Raw genomic sequence first — 14,858 nt, forward strand, 5'->3', positions numbered from 1 at the left:
AAAGATTGTGATTTAGCCAATTCCTCAATTGCCGATCTTAAGAGTAACAATTTCTTGCTTCAAGAGAAATTATCTTGTTTAGATGAAAATTATAGAACTCTTGAAACACAAATTGATATTCTCAAGAGAGGCTCATCCAACTCTAGTGAAGCAAATTTACTATCTAATGCATCTACTAGCAATGGATGTTCTCGTTGTTCTAACCTTGATATTAATGCTTGTACAACTAATATTGAATCCTTGCAAGCATTACAAAAGGAAAATGAGAGGCTAAATGCTTTGGTCAAATATGGGTGCATCAAAACTTATAAGTCAAAGGATGCACTTTACAAGACTATTCAAGCCAAAGACAATAAGCAAAAGAGAGGTCTTGGATTTGACCAATATACAAGCAAGCCAAATGATCGTGTGCTATTGAATGGAGTGGAATGCCTCAAGTTTGTCAAAGGAGGCAAACAAGTTAATCACACGACTCAAACACGGCAACCGAAGGCTCATGCTCCCCAATGTTCCTTTTATGCCTCATACATGCTAAAGAGAGACCACCGTGGTAAAATGGTTGCTCTTTATGTTGGTCCCCGCACAAGAGATAGAATTGTAAAAAGGAATGTGTGGGTGCCAAAAGTGCTTGTGACTATCGCTAAAGGACCCAAACAAATTTGGGTACCTAAAATAAAGGCATAACTTTGTTTTGTAGGCAAACTCCTCCGGTGGATCAAGTTGGGTCATTGATAGCGGATGCACAAATCACATGACCGGAGAAAAGAGTATGTTCTCCTCTTTTGAAGAAAATGGAGGACCTCATGAAAACATCATCTTTGGCGATAATGGAAAAGGAGAGATAATGGGCCTAGGTAAAATCGCCATCTCAAATGATACTTCTATTTCAAATGTCTTGTTAGTAAAATTACTTAATTACAATTTATTATCCGTATCTCAATTATGTGAAATAGGTTATAATTGTCTTTTTACAAATGAGGGTGTGGTTGTCTCTAGAAGGGAGGACGCCTCAATAGTCTTCACCGGCAAGTTGAAAGGTAAACTCTATCTTGTTGATTTTTCAACGGATGGAGTGAAGCCTAAAACTTGCTTGATGGCTAAGTCTAGCATGGGTTAGCTTTGGCATCGCCGACTTGCTCATGTTGGCATGAGGAATTTGTCCAAACTTCAAAAGGGCGAACACATCCTAGGACTAACAAATGTGACTTTTGAGAAAAATAAAATTTGTAGTGCTTGCCAAGCGGGAAAGCAAGTTGGGGCATCTCATCCCTTGAAAAATATGATGACCACTACAAGACCATTGGAACTCCTTCACATGGACTTATTTGGGCCAATCACTTACATAAGTATCGGAGGTAACAAATATGGTTTAGTTATTGTTGATGATTTTTCACGTTTTACTTGGGTATTCTTCTTGCATGATAAAAGCGAAACTCAAGCCATTTTCAAGAAGTTTGTGAGAAGATCACAAAATGAGTTCGAAGTAAAGATCAAGAGAGTTAGAAGCGACAATGAAAGCGAGTTCAAGAACATACAAGTTGAAGAGTTTCCTGATGAAGAAGGAATCAAGCATGAGTTTTTAGCTCCCTACTCCCCTCAACAAAATAGAGTGGTCGAGAGAAAGAATAGGACTCTAATTGAGTCCGCAAGAACAATGCTTGATGAATACAAGGTATCGGATCAATTTTGGGCGGAAGCAATCAACACCGCATGCCATGCCATCAACCGATTGTATTTACACAAGTTGTTAAACAAGACTTTATATGAGCTTCTAACCGGTAACAAGCCCAATGTTTCCTACTTTAAGGTCTTTGGTAGCAAATGCTTCATTTTAAACAAGAAAGCTAGAAGTTCAAAATTTTCTCCAAAGGTAGATGAAGGGTTTATGCTTGGTTATGGATCAAATGCCTACGCCTACCGTATTTTCAACAAAACCTCCGGGTGTGTTAAAATTGCGAGAGACGTAACATTTGATGAATCTAATGGTTCCCAAGTGGAGCAAGTGGATACTAATGTTTTAGGTGACGAAGAAATACCAAGCGAAGCAATCAAGAAGATGGCAATTGGCGAAATCAAGCCCTTAGAACAACAAAAGACTCAAGAAGCTCAAATCGATGGAGATCAACCATCTTCATCAATGCAAGTTGAACCATCAATATCAACCCAAGATCAAGACGACAAGAGACCACAAGATCAACATCAAGACCGTGAAGATCCAAACAATTTTTTGAATGATGAAGTGGAAGACATCCAACATCAATCACAAGTGCCACATCCACGTGTTCATCAAAGTATCCAAAGAGATCACCCTGTGGACAACATCCTTGGTGATATACAAAAGGGGGTAACTACTCGTTCAAGAATTACAAATTTTTGTGAATTTTACTCTTTTGTTTCCTCTTTGGAACCCTTGAAGGTAGAAGAAGCGCTTGATGATCCGGATTGGATAATGGCCATGCAAGAAGAATTGAACAACTTCAAAAGAAATGAAGTTTGGTCTTTGGTGGAAAGGCCAAAACAAAATGTGATTGGGACAAAATGGGTCTTCCGCAACAAACAATATGAAAATGGGATAGTAACAAGGAACAAAGCTCGCTTGGTTGCTCAAGGGTTTACTCAAATCGAAGGTTTGGATTTTGGTGAGACATACGCTCCCGTAGCTAGGCTAGAGTCAATTCGTATTTTATTAGCCTATGCTACTCACCATGATTTCAAGTTATATCAAATGGATGTGAAGAGCGCATTTCTAAATGGACCAATCTCCGAATTGGTGTATGTGGAGCAACCGCCCGGCTTTGAAGATCCCAAACATCCCGAGCATGTTTTTAAACTCCATAAGGCGCTCTATGGGCTAAAACAAGCTCCTAGAGCATGGTATGAATGCCTTAGGAATTTTCTTGTCAAAAAAGGCTTTGAAATAGGCAAAGCCGACTCTACTCTCTTTACTAAGAATGTTGATAATGATTTATTTGTTTGCCAAATATATGTCGATGACATTATATTTGGTTCTACTAATCAACAATTTTGTGAAGACTTTAGTAGGATTATGACAAGGAGGTTTGAGATGTCCAGATGGGAGAATTGAAGTTCTTTCTCGGATTTCAAATCAAGCAACTCAAAGAAGGAACCTTCATTTGCCAAACCAAGTACATCAAAGATATGCTCAAGAAATTTGACATGGAGAATGCCAAACCAATCAAGACGCCCATGCAAGCTAATGGACATCTTGATCTCAATGGAGAAGGTAAAAGCGTGGATCAAAAGGTATATCGTTCCATGATATGATCTTTGCTTTACTTATGTGCATCTAGGCCCGATATCATGCTTAGTGTGTGTATGTGTGCAAGATTTCAAGCCGCTCCCAAAGAATGCCATTTAATGGCCGTTAAGAGGATTCTTCGATATTTAGTTCATACTCCATACCTTGGGTTATGGTATCCAAAAGGGTCATCCTTCGACCTTATCGGCTATTCGGACTCCGATTATGCCGGTTGCAAAGTGGATAGAAAAAGCACTTCGGGAACTTGCCAATTCTTGGGTAGGTCCTTAGTGTCATGGTCATCCAAGAAACAAAACTCCGTAGCTCTATCCACCGCCGAAGCCGAATATGTTGTCGCGGGAGCGTGTTGTGCTCAACTCCTATGGATGAAGCAAACTCTAAGAGACTATGGCCACAAAACTTCCAAAATTCCACTTTTATGTGATAATGAGAGTGCCATCAAAATAGCCAACAATCCCGTACAACACTCAAGAACCAAGCACATAGACATTAGATATCATTTCTTGAGAGATCATGCAACAAAAGGGGATATTGATATTCGCCATGTGAGAACCGAAAAACAATTAGCCGATATCCTCACCAAACCACTAGACGAGCAAAGGTTTTACGAGTTGAGAAGTGAATTAAATATCCTAGATTCTCGGAACGTGGCTTGAACTATTGCATACACTTGCTTGTTATAGATTTATAGCTTTCTTAGTTAAGAGTTTGCGAAAACTGCATTTTGAGTGTTTTTCTCAAAATTATTTGGCTTTTTGATCTCTCGATCATAATTTGCAATTTGTGATCATATTTATGTAATGATGCTTGTTGGCTGATCACATTTAGCAAATTAATCCTCTTGTCCAACATCTTTCTCCCAGAAAATCCCCTCCCCAATTTTTCAGCTCTAAATCTTCCTGTGACAGTTCCAGGTCCCGGAATGTCCGGTGTTCACCGGAGTATCCGGACCTGACACTGTTCACAGCCTCAGCTGATTCCTGTCCTGTTTCCAGTTACCGGAAAGTCCGGTCTTCACCGGAGTCTCCGGTACATGCGTCAGGACCGGAGTCTCCGGTGTCCACCGGAGTCTCCGGTAAAAGTGTCAGGACCGGAGTCTCCGGTCTACACCGGAGTCTCCGGTGTTTCCAGAATCCTATATATTTCCCCAGCCCGAACAGTTATCTTTCCTCATCTATTCACTTGTCCTCACTCCAAATAACTTTCTCTCCGGCGATTTTTGAGAAGAACCCAAGGATCTTCAAGTCTTGCTACTTTTCTCACTTGGATTGAAGGCCGGAACCTCCGGAGATCCCTATTCTTCAAAATCCCCGGAGGATTTGAGCTCAAAGGTACCGTTTTCAACAATCTTCCCGATCTCTCAATGCCCTTGCCTAGAGTTATTTTCCCTTGGTAGAATAGTTTCTAGTACCTTCTAGAACACTTTCCCAAACTTGTTTCATCTCTAGTCGGCCAAATCTTCCAAACCCTAACCTTTTTGGAATTCTGTCGGGGCCGACCGGAGTACACCGGATACTCCGGTATCAGCCTGAAATTTCAGCATATTCTGTCCAAACTTTTGTTCCTCACATCCTTTGTTCATTCCATATCTCCTAGGTGTTCTTGCAATGGCCAGAGACCGTTTTGAGAAGGGTCACACTTTCGAGAGGAAAAAGAAACAAAGAAGTGACCCTCGTGCTCAAGAAACAAGAGCTCCTGACCGATCGGAAGATAGTGGAAGTGGTCATGCTAGCGGTGAAAGAGTCCGCAAAGTAGCCGCAGGTGGTGGTATCCACATTGAGGAAGGCGGAGATGCTGGAAATTATGAAAGGGATATTGTGACCATTTGCCGAACCAAATCTCAAGCTATGCGAGGCCGAGATTTTGCAAGGGGAAAGGGACCAGCTAAAGTGACAGCAGGAAGAGGTCAAGGAAGCATGCCCTCTAGGGAAGAAAGAGGCAAAGGTGTTGCTCAAGATCACTCGTCTGAGTCCGAGAATGATGAAGAAGAACAAGCCGATGAAGTCATTGGACCCTTGAAACTTCATAGACCTCGGAGAACTGCTTCTGTCGTTGATACTCCAAAAAGGACAGTAAACTACATGAAGAATGTATCAAGGGTTGTTAGTGAAAGGTTGACAACCCATATGATTATGAGAAGAATGTTGCAGATTATCGGTTCTGGAATGATTTTCAGGCAGACTTCTATGAGACAGTAATCTTGGCCAAGAAAAAGCCTATTACACCCATGCAATGGATTGATTGGGATTATATGGCCAGGAAAAACGACCATGTGTTCACTGAAGTGATTGCAGCTTGTGAGAGCAAGAAGGTAAAAAATATTATAGCTTTCAGGTATGATTGGTGCGAGGAAGTTATCGCACAATTCTATGCTACAGTGTGGTTTGAGAGATGTGAAAATCCCATTATGCACTGGATGACAGAGGGAGTCAAATACAGGATTAGCTTCAGAGGCTTTGCTCACTATTTCCATCTTGATGCCAGAGATACTTCCAAAGATCAAATTCACAATGAGAATCAGCTGACATTGGAAGAAATTGGGTTCATGTATCTGAATCATGGACGAGCTGAGTTCGGAAAGCTCACGGGAATGAGGCCTTTCTATCGTTGTTTGAACTCCCTATTCTGACTCACCTTGGCGCCCAAGAGCGGAGATGCAACAACAGTTCAGAGTATATCCAGAAATCTCCTTGCAGCCATGTCTAATGATCATGCTCCTTTCAGCGTGGCTTACTTTCTTTGGGAAGAAATTGTCCTTACATCCAAGTCGCCCATAAAAAGTTGTGGATATGCTCCTTATCTCATGTTTATCATTGAAAAGGTATCCAAGAAGACTTTTGTGAAGGAGATTAAGCATGAACCCTACAGAATGAGGCCTTTGAACATTCGAGCTCCCTCCACATCTCCATCTCCTCCTCGTGCTCCTCCTAGCTCGAGACCGTTTGCCTCGAGACGTGCTCCTCCTCGAGGGTCATTATTCATCAAGAGCGCTCTCAAAGCAATTTTCAAGATTTGCACTCATAATGCCACTCAAATCAAGGATCAAGGTGCTCGCTTAAGGAAAATGGAGAATCGTCAGAAACAAATGTACTCATCCATGAACCTCCAGCCACCTTGCTCTCCTATTGAGTCAAATGAAGCGGAGAGTGCACCATTTAAGGTTGAGAACCCTTGGGCATGGTATGATGAAGCCCAAGCTGCTGCCGAGAGTTCTCAACAACAAGCTCAAGATGATTCCTCTGATGGCGCCGAAGGAAGTGAAGAAGAGGAAGAAGATGATGAGGAAGATGGCAGCAGCGAGTAGGCTCTCTCTTTTTGGTGCTTGATGTCAAAGGGGGAGAGATAGTGATCCATTTCCTTAGTTTCCTTAGCTTTGGACTCCTTTTAATTCCTATCGCCGTTGGACAATTGGACTTTTGTTTGTGATGAACTTTGTGTCGTTTAATTTGTAAGACCTTTTATGTTAGTGTGATGATTATCGTACTTTCTTAAGTTTTGTGTGCTCTATGTCTTATCATAAATTTTGTATCCCACGGATTCTAGGATATAGGGGGAGCTCCTGTGAATTTAAATTCTCAAATATGTTCATTGATGCTTAACTCCGTTTAAACCAATGCACACATTTAGGGGGAGCTCACCATATCTTCTAGAATTCAAAATCTTTTTCATATATCCTTGTGTATGCTTTAATCGGGTTGTCATCAATCACCAAAAATGGGGAGATTGAAAGTGCATCTAGGCCCCCTAAGTGGGTTTTGGCTCATTGATGACAAAATAATTAAAGAACTAACATGCTTTTCGAGTATTGAACAGGTATAAACATTAGTTGTGAAGGTAAATGACGTTTGACGCCCGCCGAAACAAATGAAGAATCAACGAAGGGTACAAGATAGGGTTTACATTCATTTTACTTTTGAAATTGAGTCCAGGATAGACATCTTTTTTAGATGGATGGATTTGATTGCTTGATTAGTGTCTCAATGCTCAAGAGATTCTTTAGAACCACCCAGTTGAGAGACACATTCACTCACGGACACGAAACTCTTTCTGAAAAATCTTCAGAGTCCGGAGTCTCCGGTGTTCACCGGATACTCCGGTACTCAGTGTTCAGCCGGAGTCTCCGAGATAGCCTCCGGCAGAGAGTCTCGGTTACGGTTTATTCTTTTTAAGAAAAAAAAAGACCGGAGTCTCCGGTGTTCACCGGATACTCCGGTAAAATGTTTAGTGTGCAGTCGGAGTCTCCGAGGTAGACTCCGGCAGAGGCTTTCGGTTAGCATTTAATCTTTTTGATAAAAGAAAATAAAGACCGGAGTCTCCTGTGTTCACCGGATACTCCGGTACCTGGAGATGCCGGAGGATCCGGCTAGTCTCCGGACTTAGTCTTTTTGGAAAATCTGTCAGGATCGGAGACTCCGGTGTTCACCGGAGACTCCGGTAATTAAACAGAACTGTAACGGCTAGTTCTGACACGTTCGTGACCGTTCTGACGCCGTTTTTGGAATTAGGACCGGAGACTCCGGTGTACACTGGATACTCCGGTAAGCTCTGACAAAAACAGTAACGGCTAGTCTGTGAGAGAGTGCTATAAATGCCCCCTCTCTCTATAGCATTTAGAGCTTGCTGTGGCTGGTATTCTTGAGACCTCTTGAGCACTTTAAGAGCATTCAAAGCCCCTTCAATCATCTCTAGAGCAAAGTTTGCACAAATTTGAGAGTGTGTGTTTGGAGAGGGTTCAAGCCACTTGAGCATTGATTTCTTCATCGAGCATCTACTGCGATCATCTCTCTTGAAGCTTTGGGCTTCTAGAAGGAAAGGAGTCGCCCGAAGAGCACCCAAAACTTGTGGTGTGCCTCGGGAAGTTTGTAAGCATCTTCATATTGAGTAAGAATTTCTAGCTTGATCTTGGTGGTCGCTAGAAGAGGATAAGGTTGGAGAAGACCCGGCTCTTTGTGAGCTTCTCAACGGAGACGTAGGCACTTCTTTGTGAGGTGGCCGAACTCCGGGATATATTCACGTGTTCTTATTTGCGAAATTTACTTTATCATGTGAATTTGGTAATTTGTCATTTAAATTGCTATAGTGACAATCTTGCTAGTATTAAGTGTTATTCTAGCCTTGTGATATCTAGTTGACCTAGTGTAATTCTTAGACTCTAGTTGTTGTCTTTAGTTCACATTTATTCTGAAATTTCTTGTCAGGCCGGAGACTTCGGACTAGACCGGATACTCCGGACCATACCGGAGTATCCGGACTTCACCGGAATATCCGGTAGTTTAATCTGCTATTTTTAGTTTTAATTTTCAGAACAGCCTATTCACCCCCCCCCCCCCTCTAGGCACTTTCAGCGGTAAGCAAGGAAACCGTGGATGCAGTGTGCACGCCTTGCTACAAAAGCACCCGCGCAGCCTACCCGCTAGTAGTGGCATGTTCCTCGCCAACCGTCGTTGCGCGGGCATGATGGCCGTCTCCAGTCCCAGTGTGCCACCGACCATGTGAGTGAAGTGCAGCATGACCACGTGCATGCACGCATAGGCTCACACCTGACCACGCTTGCAAACGCGGGCCAGAGCACGTCCTCACACACCCTCCGAAAGGAACACGAGGACCTCTTTGACCCCTCCGGCTAGGCACCAAGTACGCATCCTGGTATGTCTTGACTTCTTGTGGGGAAGCGTGCGCAAGGCAACAGTGTCTAGCAGGAGAGGTACATAGTGTGATGGGACCCGTCATAGCAGCCTAACACGCTTTTGACCCATCATGAATTGGATAGCTACTCCCATCACCAGCTAGTACATCATGTCACCGCAAAAGATTGCTAGGGGCAAGGCCAGAGTATTAATCTATGCACTTCATCTTTTCCTATTATTTACAAGCACACATCCACATACAAATACCACGTGCTGGACTCACAAGTTCTTAGTACCACGTGTAGCTTGTGCGCTATGTGAAATCAGTCAAGTCACAGCTGCATAGATAAAAAAATAGTAGCCATACCCTTAGCCTTGGGCCTCTCCGCACCCGCTTCTCTTCGCACTCTCGCGCTTCGAGATCACCTCCAACGCGACTTCGGCCCCTCCACATGGGCAAGTGAAATTGTAGGCTAGGCACAACCACCCTCCGCACGGGCAAGCGGAGCCCTGGACCGAGCCTGGTTGCCCTCCACACGACAAAAGAAGCCACATGACCACGATAGACGCCCTTCGTAGAGCCAAACAAAGCCACATGCCAAGTACGACTGCCCACTGTGCAGGTAAGCGAAGTCGTAGGCCGCCTTCAGCCTCGGCAGGCCCCAGCTCACCTCAGCATCGAGGGAGGCCCACCCTGCCTTGTGCTACGCCTCGGGGGGCCTTCGTGACGAGGCTCGTCACCGCCATGGGGCAAGGGGTGTCACGCAGCTTTGGTTGCCTTCGCTTCGGCCTGTCGCATCACAAGGGACGGCTGTCAATTAGTGCATGCATGGGGACCAGCTCATGATGTGACATTGTCTCGGGGCACACTGTGTCGGAGGCCACCCTCCGACCACCTCCACGCTGGATACGGAGGCCCCTCCACTCCTTGGGCCGCATTGCACCGGAGGCCACCCTCTGGCCACCTCCGCGCCGGAGGTGGAGGCCCTTCCGTGCCTCGGGCCGCATTGCACCGAGAGCGACCCTCTAGACACCTTCGCTCCAGAGACAGAGGCCCCTCCGCATCTTGGGTCGCACTGCACCGAATGCCGTCATCTTCACCTCTATCGAGCATCGTTGTGGCTACATGATAAGGGGATCACAGACTGCCTCCCTCGGCCTCGTTGCAGATTTTGCCCCCGACCTTCCCGCGGAGCTCTAGTCCTTCGACCTTGCCATTGACTTCGCCTCTGGCCTTCACCGCGAAGCTCTGGACCCTCAGCCTTGCCATCGACTTCGCCTTCGGTCGTCGCCGCAGAGCTCCAGACCCTCAGCCTCATCGTTGTCTTCGCCTCTAGCCTTCACCGCAAAGCTCTAGACCCTCAGCCTTGCCGTTGACTTCACCTCCGGCCTTCGTCGCGGAGCTCTGAACCCTCAGCCTTCCAGTCATCTTTGCCTTCGGCCCTTGCCATGGTGCTCTAGACAGCATAACCTCTGTCGACCACCGCTACAGCTACATGCTGAGGGGGTCATGGACTGCCTCCCCCGGTCTCACAGTCGACTTCGCCTCCGGCCTTCTCCGCAGAGCTTCGGGCCCTTGGCCTTGCCGTCGACTTTGCCTCCATCCTTTGCCGCGGAGCTCCAGACCCTCGATCTTGCCATCGACTTCGCTTTGGGCCTTTGCCGTGGAGCTTTGGACTCGGCCTTGTCGTCGATTTCGCCATCGTCCTCACCTTCGGCCCTCGTCGCGGCACTCCGAACGGCCTCGTCCCCATCAAGCAACGCTGTGGCTACAGGCTAAGGGGGTCACAAACTACCTCCCTTGATCTCGCAGGCATTCAGAATGTCATATAGGTTTTCGGGGTGAAGCAAAGCATGCTTCATTAGTGTGGCATACCAATATGCCTTACCAGATGTTATGATACTTGTAACTGTCCCTGATAAAAGTGGCACTTTCGTTGATGATCACGATCTTCTGTAGGTACTAGATACCATAACAGATCGACTGAATAGTCTTCTACGGGCACTGAAAACCCAGGACAATGGAATGTTTAGCCCACATAACTAAGCAGCTGAAGAAGACCTGAATTATTCTGATGGAATGTTTCAACCAAAACCTAGTGTACGAAACCAGAGGGAAGAATTCTTCCCTGGACAAAAGAACTTGTCAAAACTGTAATGCAAACCAGCACTGGTCCGACGTCGCCCCCAAATCAAGAAACTAGCGCCTCGATTTTCTGTCGCCAACGCCAAACAAAAAAGACGACCAAAAATTGGATCACCACGAACCCACCAGCTCCGCTGATCAGATGGCAAGCCGCCGGAACGCTCGTCGCTGACTGCGAAGGGCGCGCGAGCGGCGGAGGACGAGGCGATCAGCGACCGGCCAGCCACACGGCCACACCCCCGCCGCGCCGCGCGGAGGCTCGGAAGCCGGTGGAGCAAGGCCCGACTCGGCGGGCGCGCGGCTGCGGCAGGCCGACAAGAGTGTCAGCGTGTGCGGGCCTGCGAAACAGCTTGGTAGAGTGTGCGGCGTGTGCTACTGGACGAGGCGCTCGCGCGCGAAGCCAGCGGGGGGTGGAATGTACGTCTTCTTTTAGCAACATGAAGGTATGCACGTCTCACGGCTCCACATCTTCTTACGCACATACGATTTATCGTAGCCATCTGTCTTTATTATTTAATATTCATTTGTTTGTTAAATATCTTACGTATTTTATAATTATTTTTTCACCTATCCTTTAATACGAATCTTAGTATATGAATAGTCATAAAAAGACATACGGTCTTATGTCCTATCTAGTAGATTTTTCGTCTTCCTCGTTTCACTAGTGTGATAGTCATGCCATGGAATATGTATTTGGAGCTTATACTGTTTTTTACTTTTTTGGAAGTAATAATTATGGACGCTTGCACTCGTGACGCGCAACCCGTCGTGCTTCCAGAAACGTACACGACCCAATGAAGTGCAACTTACTTTTTCATGTTTCTTTTAAGATGAAAGAGTGACAACTAGTAGCCTCAGGCTCTGGTCATAATAAAATGAGGCCCACCTTTAAGATATATGCTAGGACGCATCTAAATAATGTGTGTAGACATACGTATAGCGTGGTGTGAGCGTATGAGTCTATTCGACTTGTAGATAGAAAAAAGTAACTTATACTTAAAAAAAGTTGACATACGACTTTCAAATCTTCAAACATGCACAATACCATTTTTCCTTATCCAATTCAAATCCTTTACATATCCAAAGAAGGGAAGATACATTATTGAAAAAGAATTTGTTGGTCAAACCCCTCTCCCGCGGAAGCAAGTATAATAACTCAAATGGAAGAAATCTTCCCTTAACAAAGAACTAACTAAAATTGAAATGCAGTCAACCATAAACATCGTCTCACTCCAACCAGCAAACTAGTAATTCCCATTGCGCAATGCCCCTCCAGAAAAGATCAACGTTTGGACCAGCTTGCATGCACCATGGCCGGCGATCAATGGATCGGCCGGTAGTAGCTGTAGGCGCTGTAGAAGGTCTGCGTCATGGTGAGCAGCAGCAGGAACACACCGGCGACGACGGAGACGATCGCCCACGGGTTGCTGAAGTAGTTGTGCTGCAGGCTGGCGATCCACGTGCTCCACTTGTACTCGTAGTACCTGTTCACCTGGTCCGACAGCCCGGAGAGGTAGCTGTCGTTGATGTCGAACACGACCTCGTTGCAGAGCCGGTTGAAGAGGTCGGCTACCTCGGCGTCGCTACCGAGCCAATGCTCGATGATGCCGCGGTCGTGCAGGTACTTGACATCCTCCGCCGAGTTGATGAGGTTGTCCATGAAGATGGCGTAGGAGGTGACGATGTTGCCGCCCGGGGTGGCGATGTCCATGTGGCACTGCTCGAACGCGATCAGGTTCAGGAACAGCGACTTGGTGCCATCGTGGATGAGGATGCGCGGGATCTGGAGCACGCCGTTCTCGAACTTGATGTCCCAGAAGCGGTCCGTGTTGCGGCGCCGGCAGCAGATGCCGGCCTCCCTGAGCTCCGACACGCAGTGCACAAACTGCTGCCGCCGCTTGTCGGCCACGCGCCGCAGACCGGACAACTTCTTGAGCCACAGCCGAGCAGGGGGAGGCGGCATGGGCTGCAGGCCGGCGAGCAGGAGGCTGCACCGGAACACGTCGAGGCAGTGGAACATCGGACCCGACAACGGGTCGAACGCGGCTGCAGCGTCGGAGCCGACGGAGGACTCCAGCTTGGACCGGTTCTTGCAGAGCAGCGGGGCGTCGGTCGGCATAAGCGGGTCGAAGAACCGCACGGCCAAGCTGGCGACGGCGCCGGTCTGTTCTGGGTTGCCGAGCTGGAGCCCGAGCAGGAGATCGAGCACGAACAGCGGTACCTGGTTCTCGAGCAGGATCATGTCGTTACGCACGGCGTGCATCGCGCCGCGCATGGCGAAGATGGGGTCGTGCCGCGAGTAGCCCAGGTGGTCCTCGAACCCCTTCCCGCCATCCAGCGCGCCGCGGAACAGCTCCAGCACGAAGGTCCCGTCCAGCACCAGGCACTCCACGAGCTCATTGCTCGCCATCCCGGCGGCGCGGCCCTCGTAGGAGGCGCGCACCCGTTCCTCCAGCGGCCGCACGGCGCCGAGGTACGCCGTGACGTCGTGCCCCGTGCGCTTGAGGACGTGGTGCAGCGCGCGCCACTTGTGACGCTCCATCTCCCGCAGCCGGCGCCTGCAGTGGTGGAGCGGGCCGATGGACACCACCTGCGGCGTGTAGGCGCGCTCGTCGCCGTCCCGGAGGCACTTGGGCACGCGGTACACGGACAGGCGGGCCCACGGGCACGCCGCCTCCTCGGCGCGCGCCTGCGCCAGCTTCCCGCGGATGGTGATCACCCATTCCGAGTCCTGCGGCTTGGGGCTGTGCGCCGGGGACTGCGCCCGGGACCGGGTGACGGTCGCGCCAGGGCGGTCCTGCTCCTGGCGCTGGAACGGTGGCGACGACGCGCCGTTGGTGGGCAGCGGCAGGTTCCGTGGCTGCCACTGCGGCGCCGGTGAGGACTTCTGGAGGTTGGCGTCGACGGCCTCCCTGAGCTTGATGGTGATGAGGTACCAGCTCAGGACGTCCTTGTTGAAGACGGCGACCATCGATGGCGGCCGGCGGCTTCTGGGTATAGCGTCTCGTGGTTGCCAAGGCACTGAGCAAGTCTGGCCCCGGGCCCGGGACAGAGAGAGCAAGGTAATAAGGCACGCGATATGCTGGTGATGATTGATGTGTGGAGGTCTCGTGTTGCTTGTCTGCGTTAAAATATTCGGACAAATAAAAAAAGGGACTGGCATAACGATTAGTTTGGCCTGCTATCATATTGTCAACGAGCCCAGCTGGTGTCAGCCTGTCGCCACAAGCTAAGTTTGAGCTTAATAGAAACTCTGAGTAGAAAATCGATCTAAATTAAAGATCTGAGCTTGTTAGGGTTCCAGGTCTGGGAGTTTGAGTAGTTAGCGAGTCTTGAGTATTTTATAGCTTTATTTATAAACCATATATGCATATAGTCAGTACTTTGAAGTTAGACGATTTAATTTTAGGTTGAATGATGAGATTAAAAATAAATTTGATTAAAGTGAATGAATATCAGTTTTGCTTCGACGGAAAGCAGTTAGAATTAATCAAGCTTTTGACGAGCTCAAGCTCGATAGGCTCGCGAGCTTATAGTTAGTCTTGAGTTTGGCTTGTTAGTGCCTTAGCCGAGCTCGAATCGAGCTTATAGCAAGTTGAGTTCGAGTAACTCTCGAGTCTTGAGTTTTTTTAATAACCTTAATTATAGAAGACTTTTACGGTACACCTAAATGAGTGCATACCGTCTATTTTTTTCATCCGATGGTTTAGATTGTTCCAATGATACTCTATCGCCCACCAGTATCATAGGTATCATTAAAGAGTATCATAAGAGTAGGATTGAAAAAAAAAATGATAAACTTGTA

At 47.3% G+C, this 14,858-nt stretch overlaps 1 protein-coding gene across 1 annotated transcript; it reads right to left on the reverse strand.

Annotated features, from left to right (window-relative positions):
* Positions 1 to 12,092: 12,092 nt before the first annotated feature.
* On the reverse strand, positions 12,093 to 14,331 carry LOC133924542 (UPF0481 protein At3g47200-like). Its single transcript, XM_062370127.1, has one exon. The coding sequence runs from the start codon at positions 14,214 to 14,216 to the stop codon at positions 12,375 to 12,377; it is 1,842 nt and encodes a 613-aa protein (XP_062226111.1). The 5' UTR covers positions 14,217 to 14,331; the 3' UTR covers positions 12,093 to 12,374.
* Positions 14,332 to 14,858: the final 527 nt, after the last annotated feature.

Source organism: Phragmites australis, chromosome 7 (assembly GCF_958298935.1).
Source record: "Phragmites australis chromosome 7, lpPhrAust1.1, whole genome shotgun sequence".
NCBI classification, from domain to species: Eukaryota; Viridiplantae; Streptophyta; class Magnoliopsida; order Poales; family Poaceae; genus Phragmites; species Phragmites australis.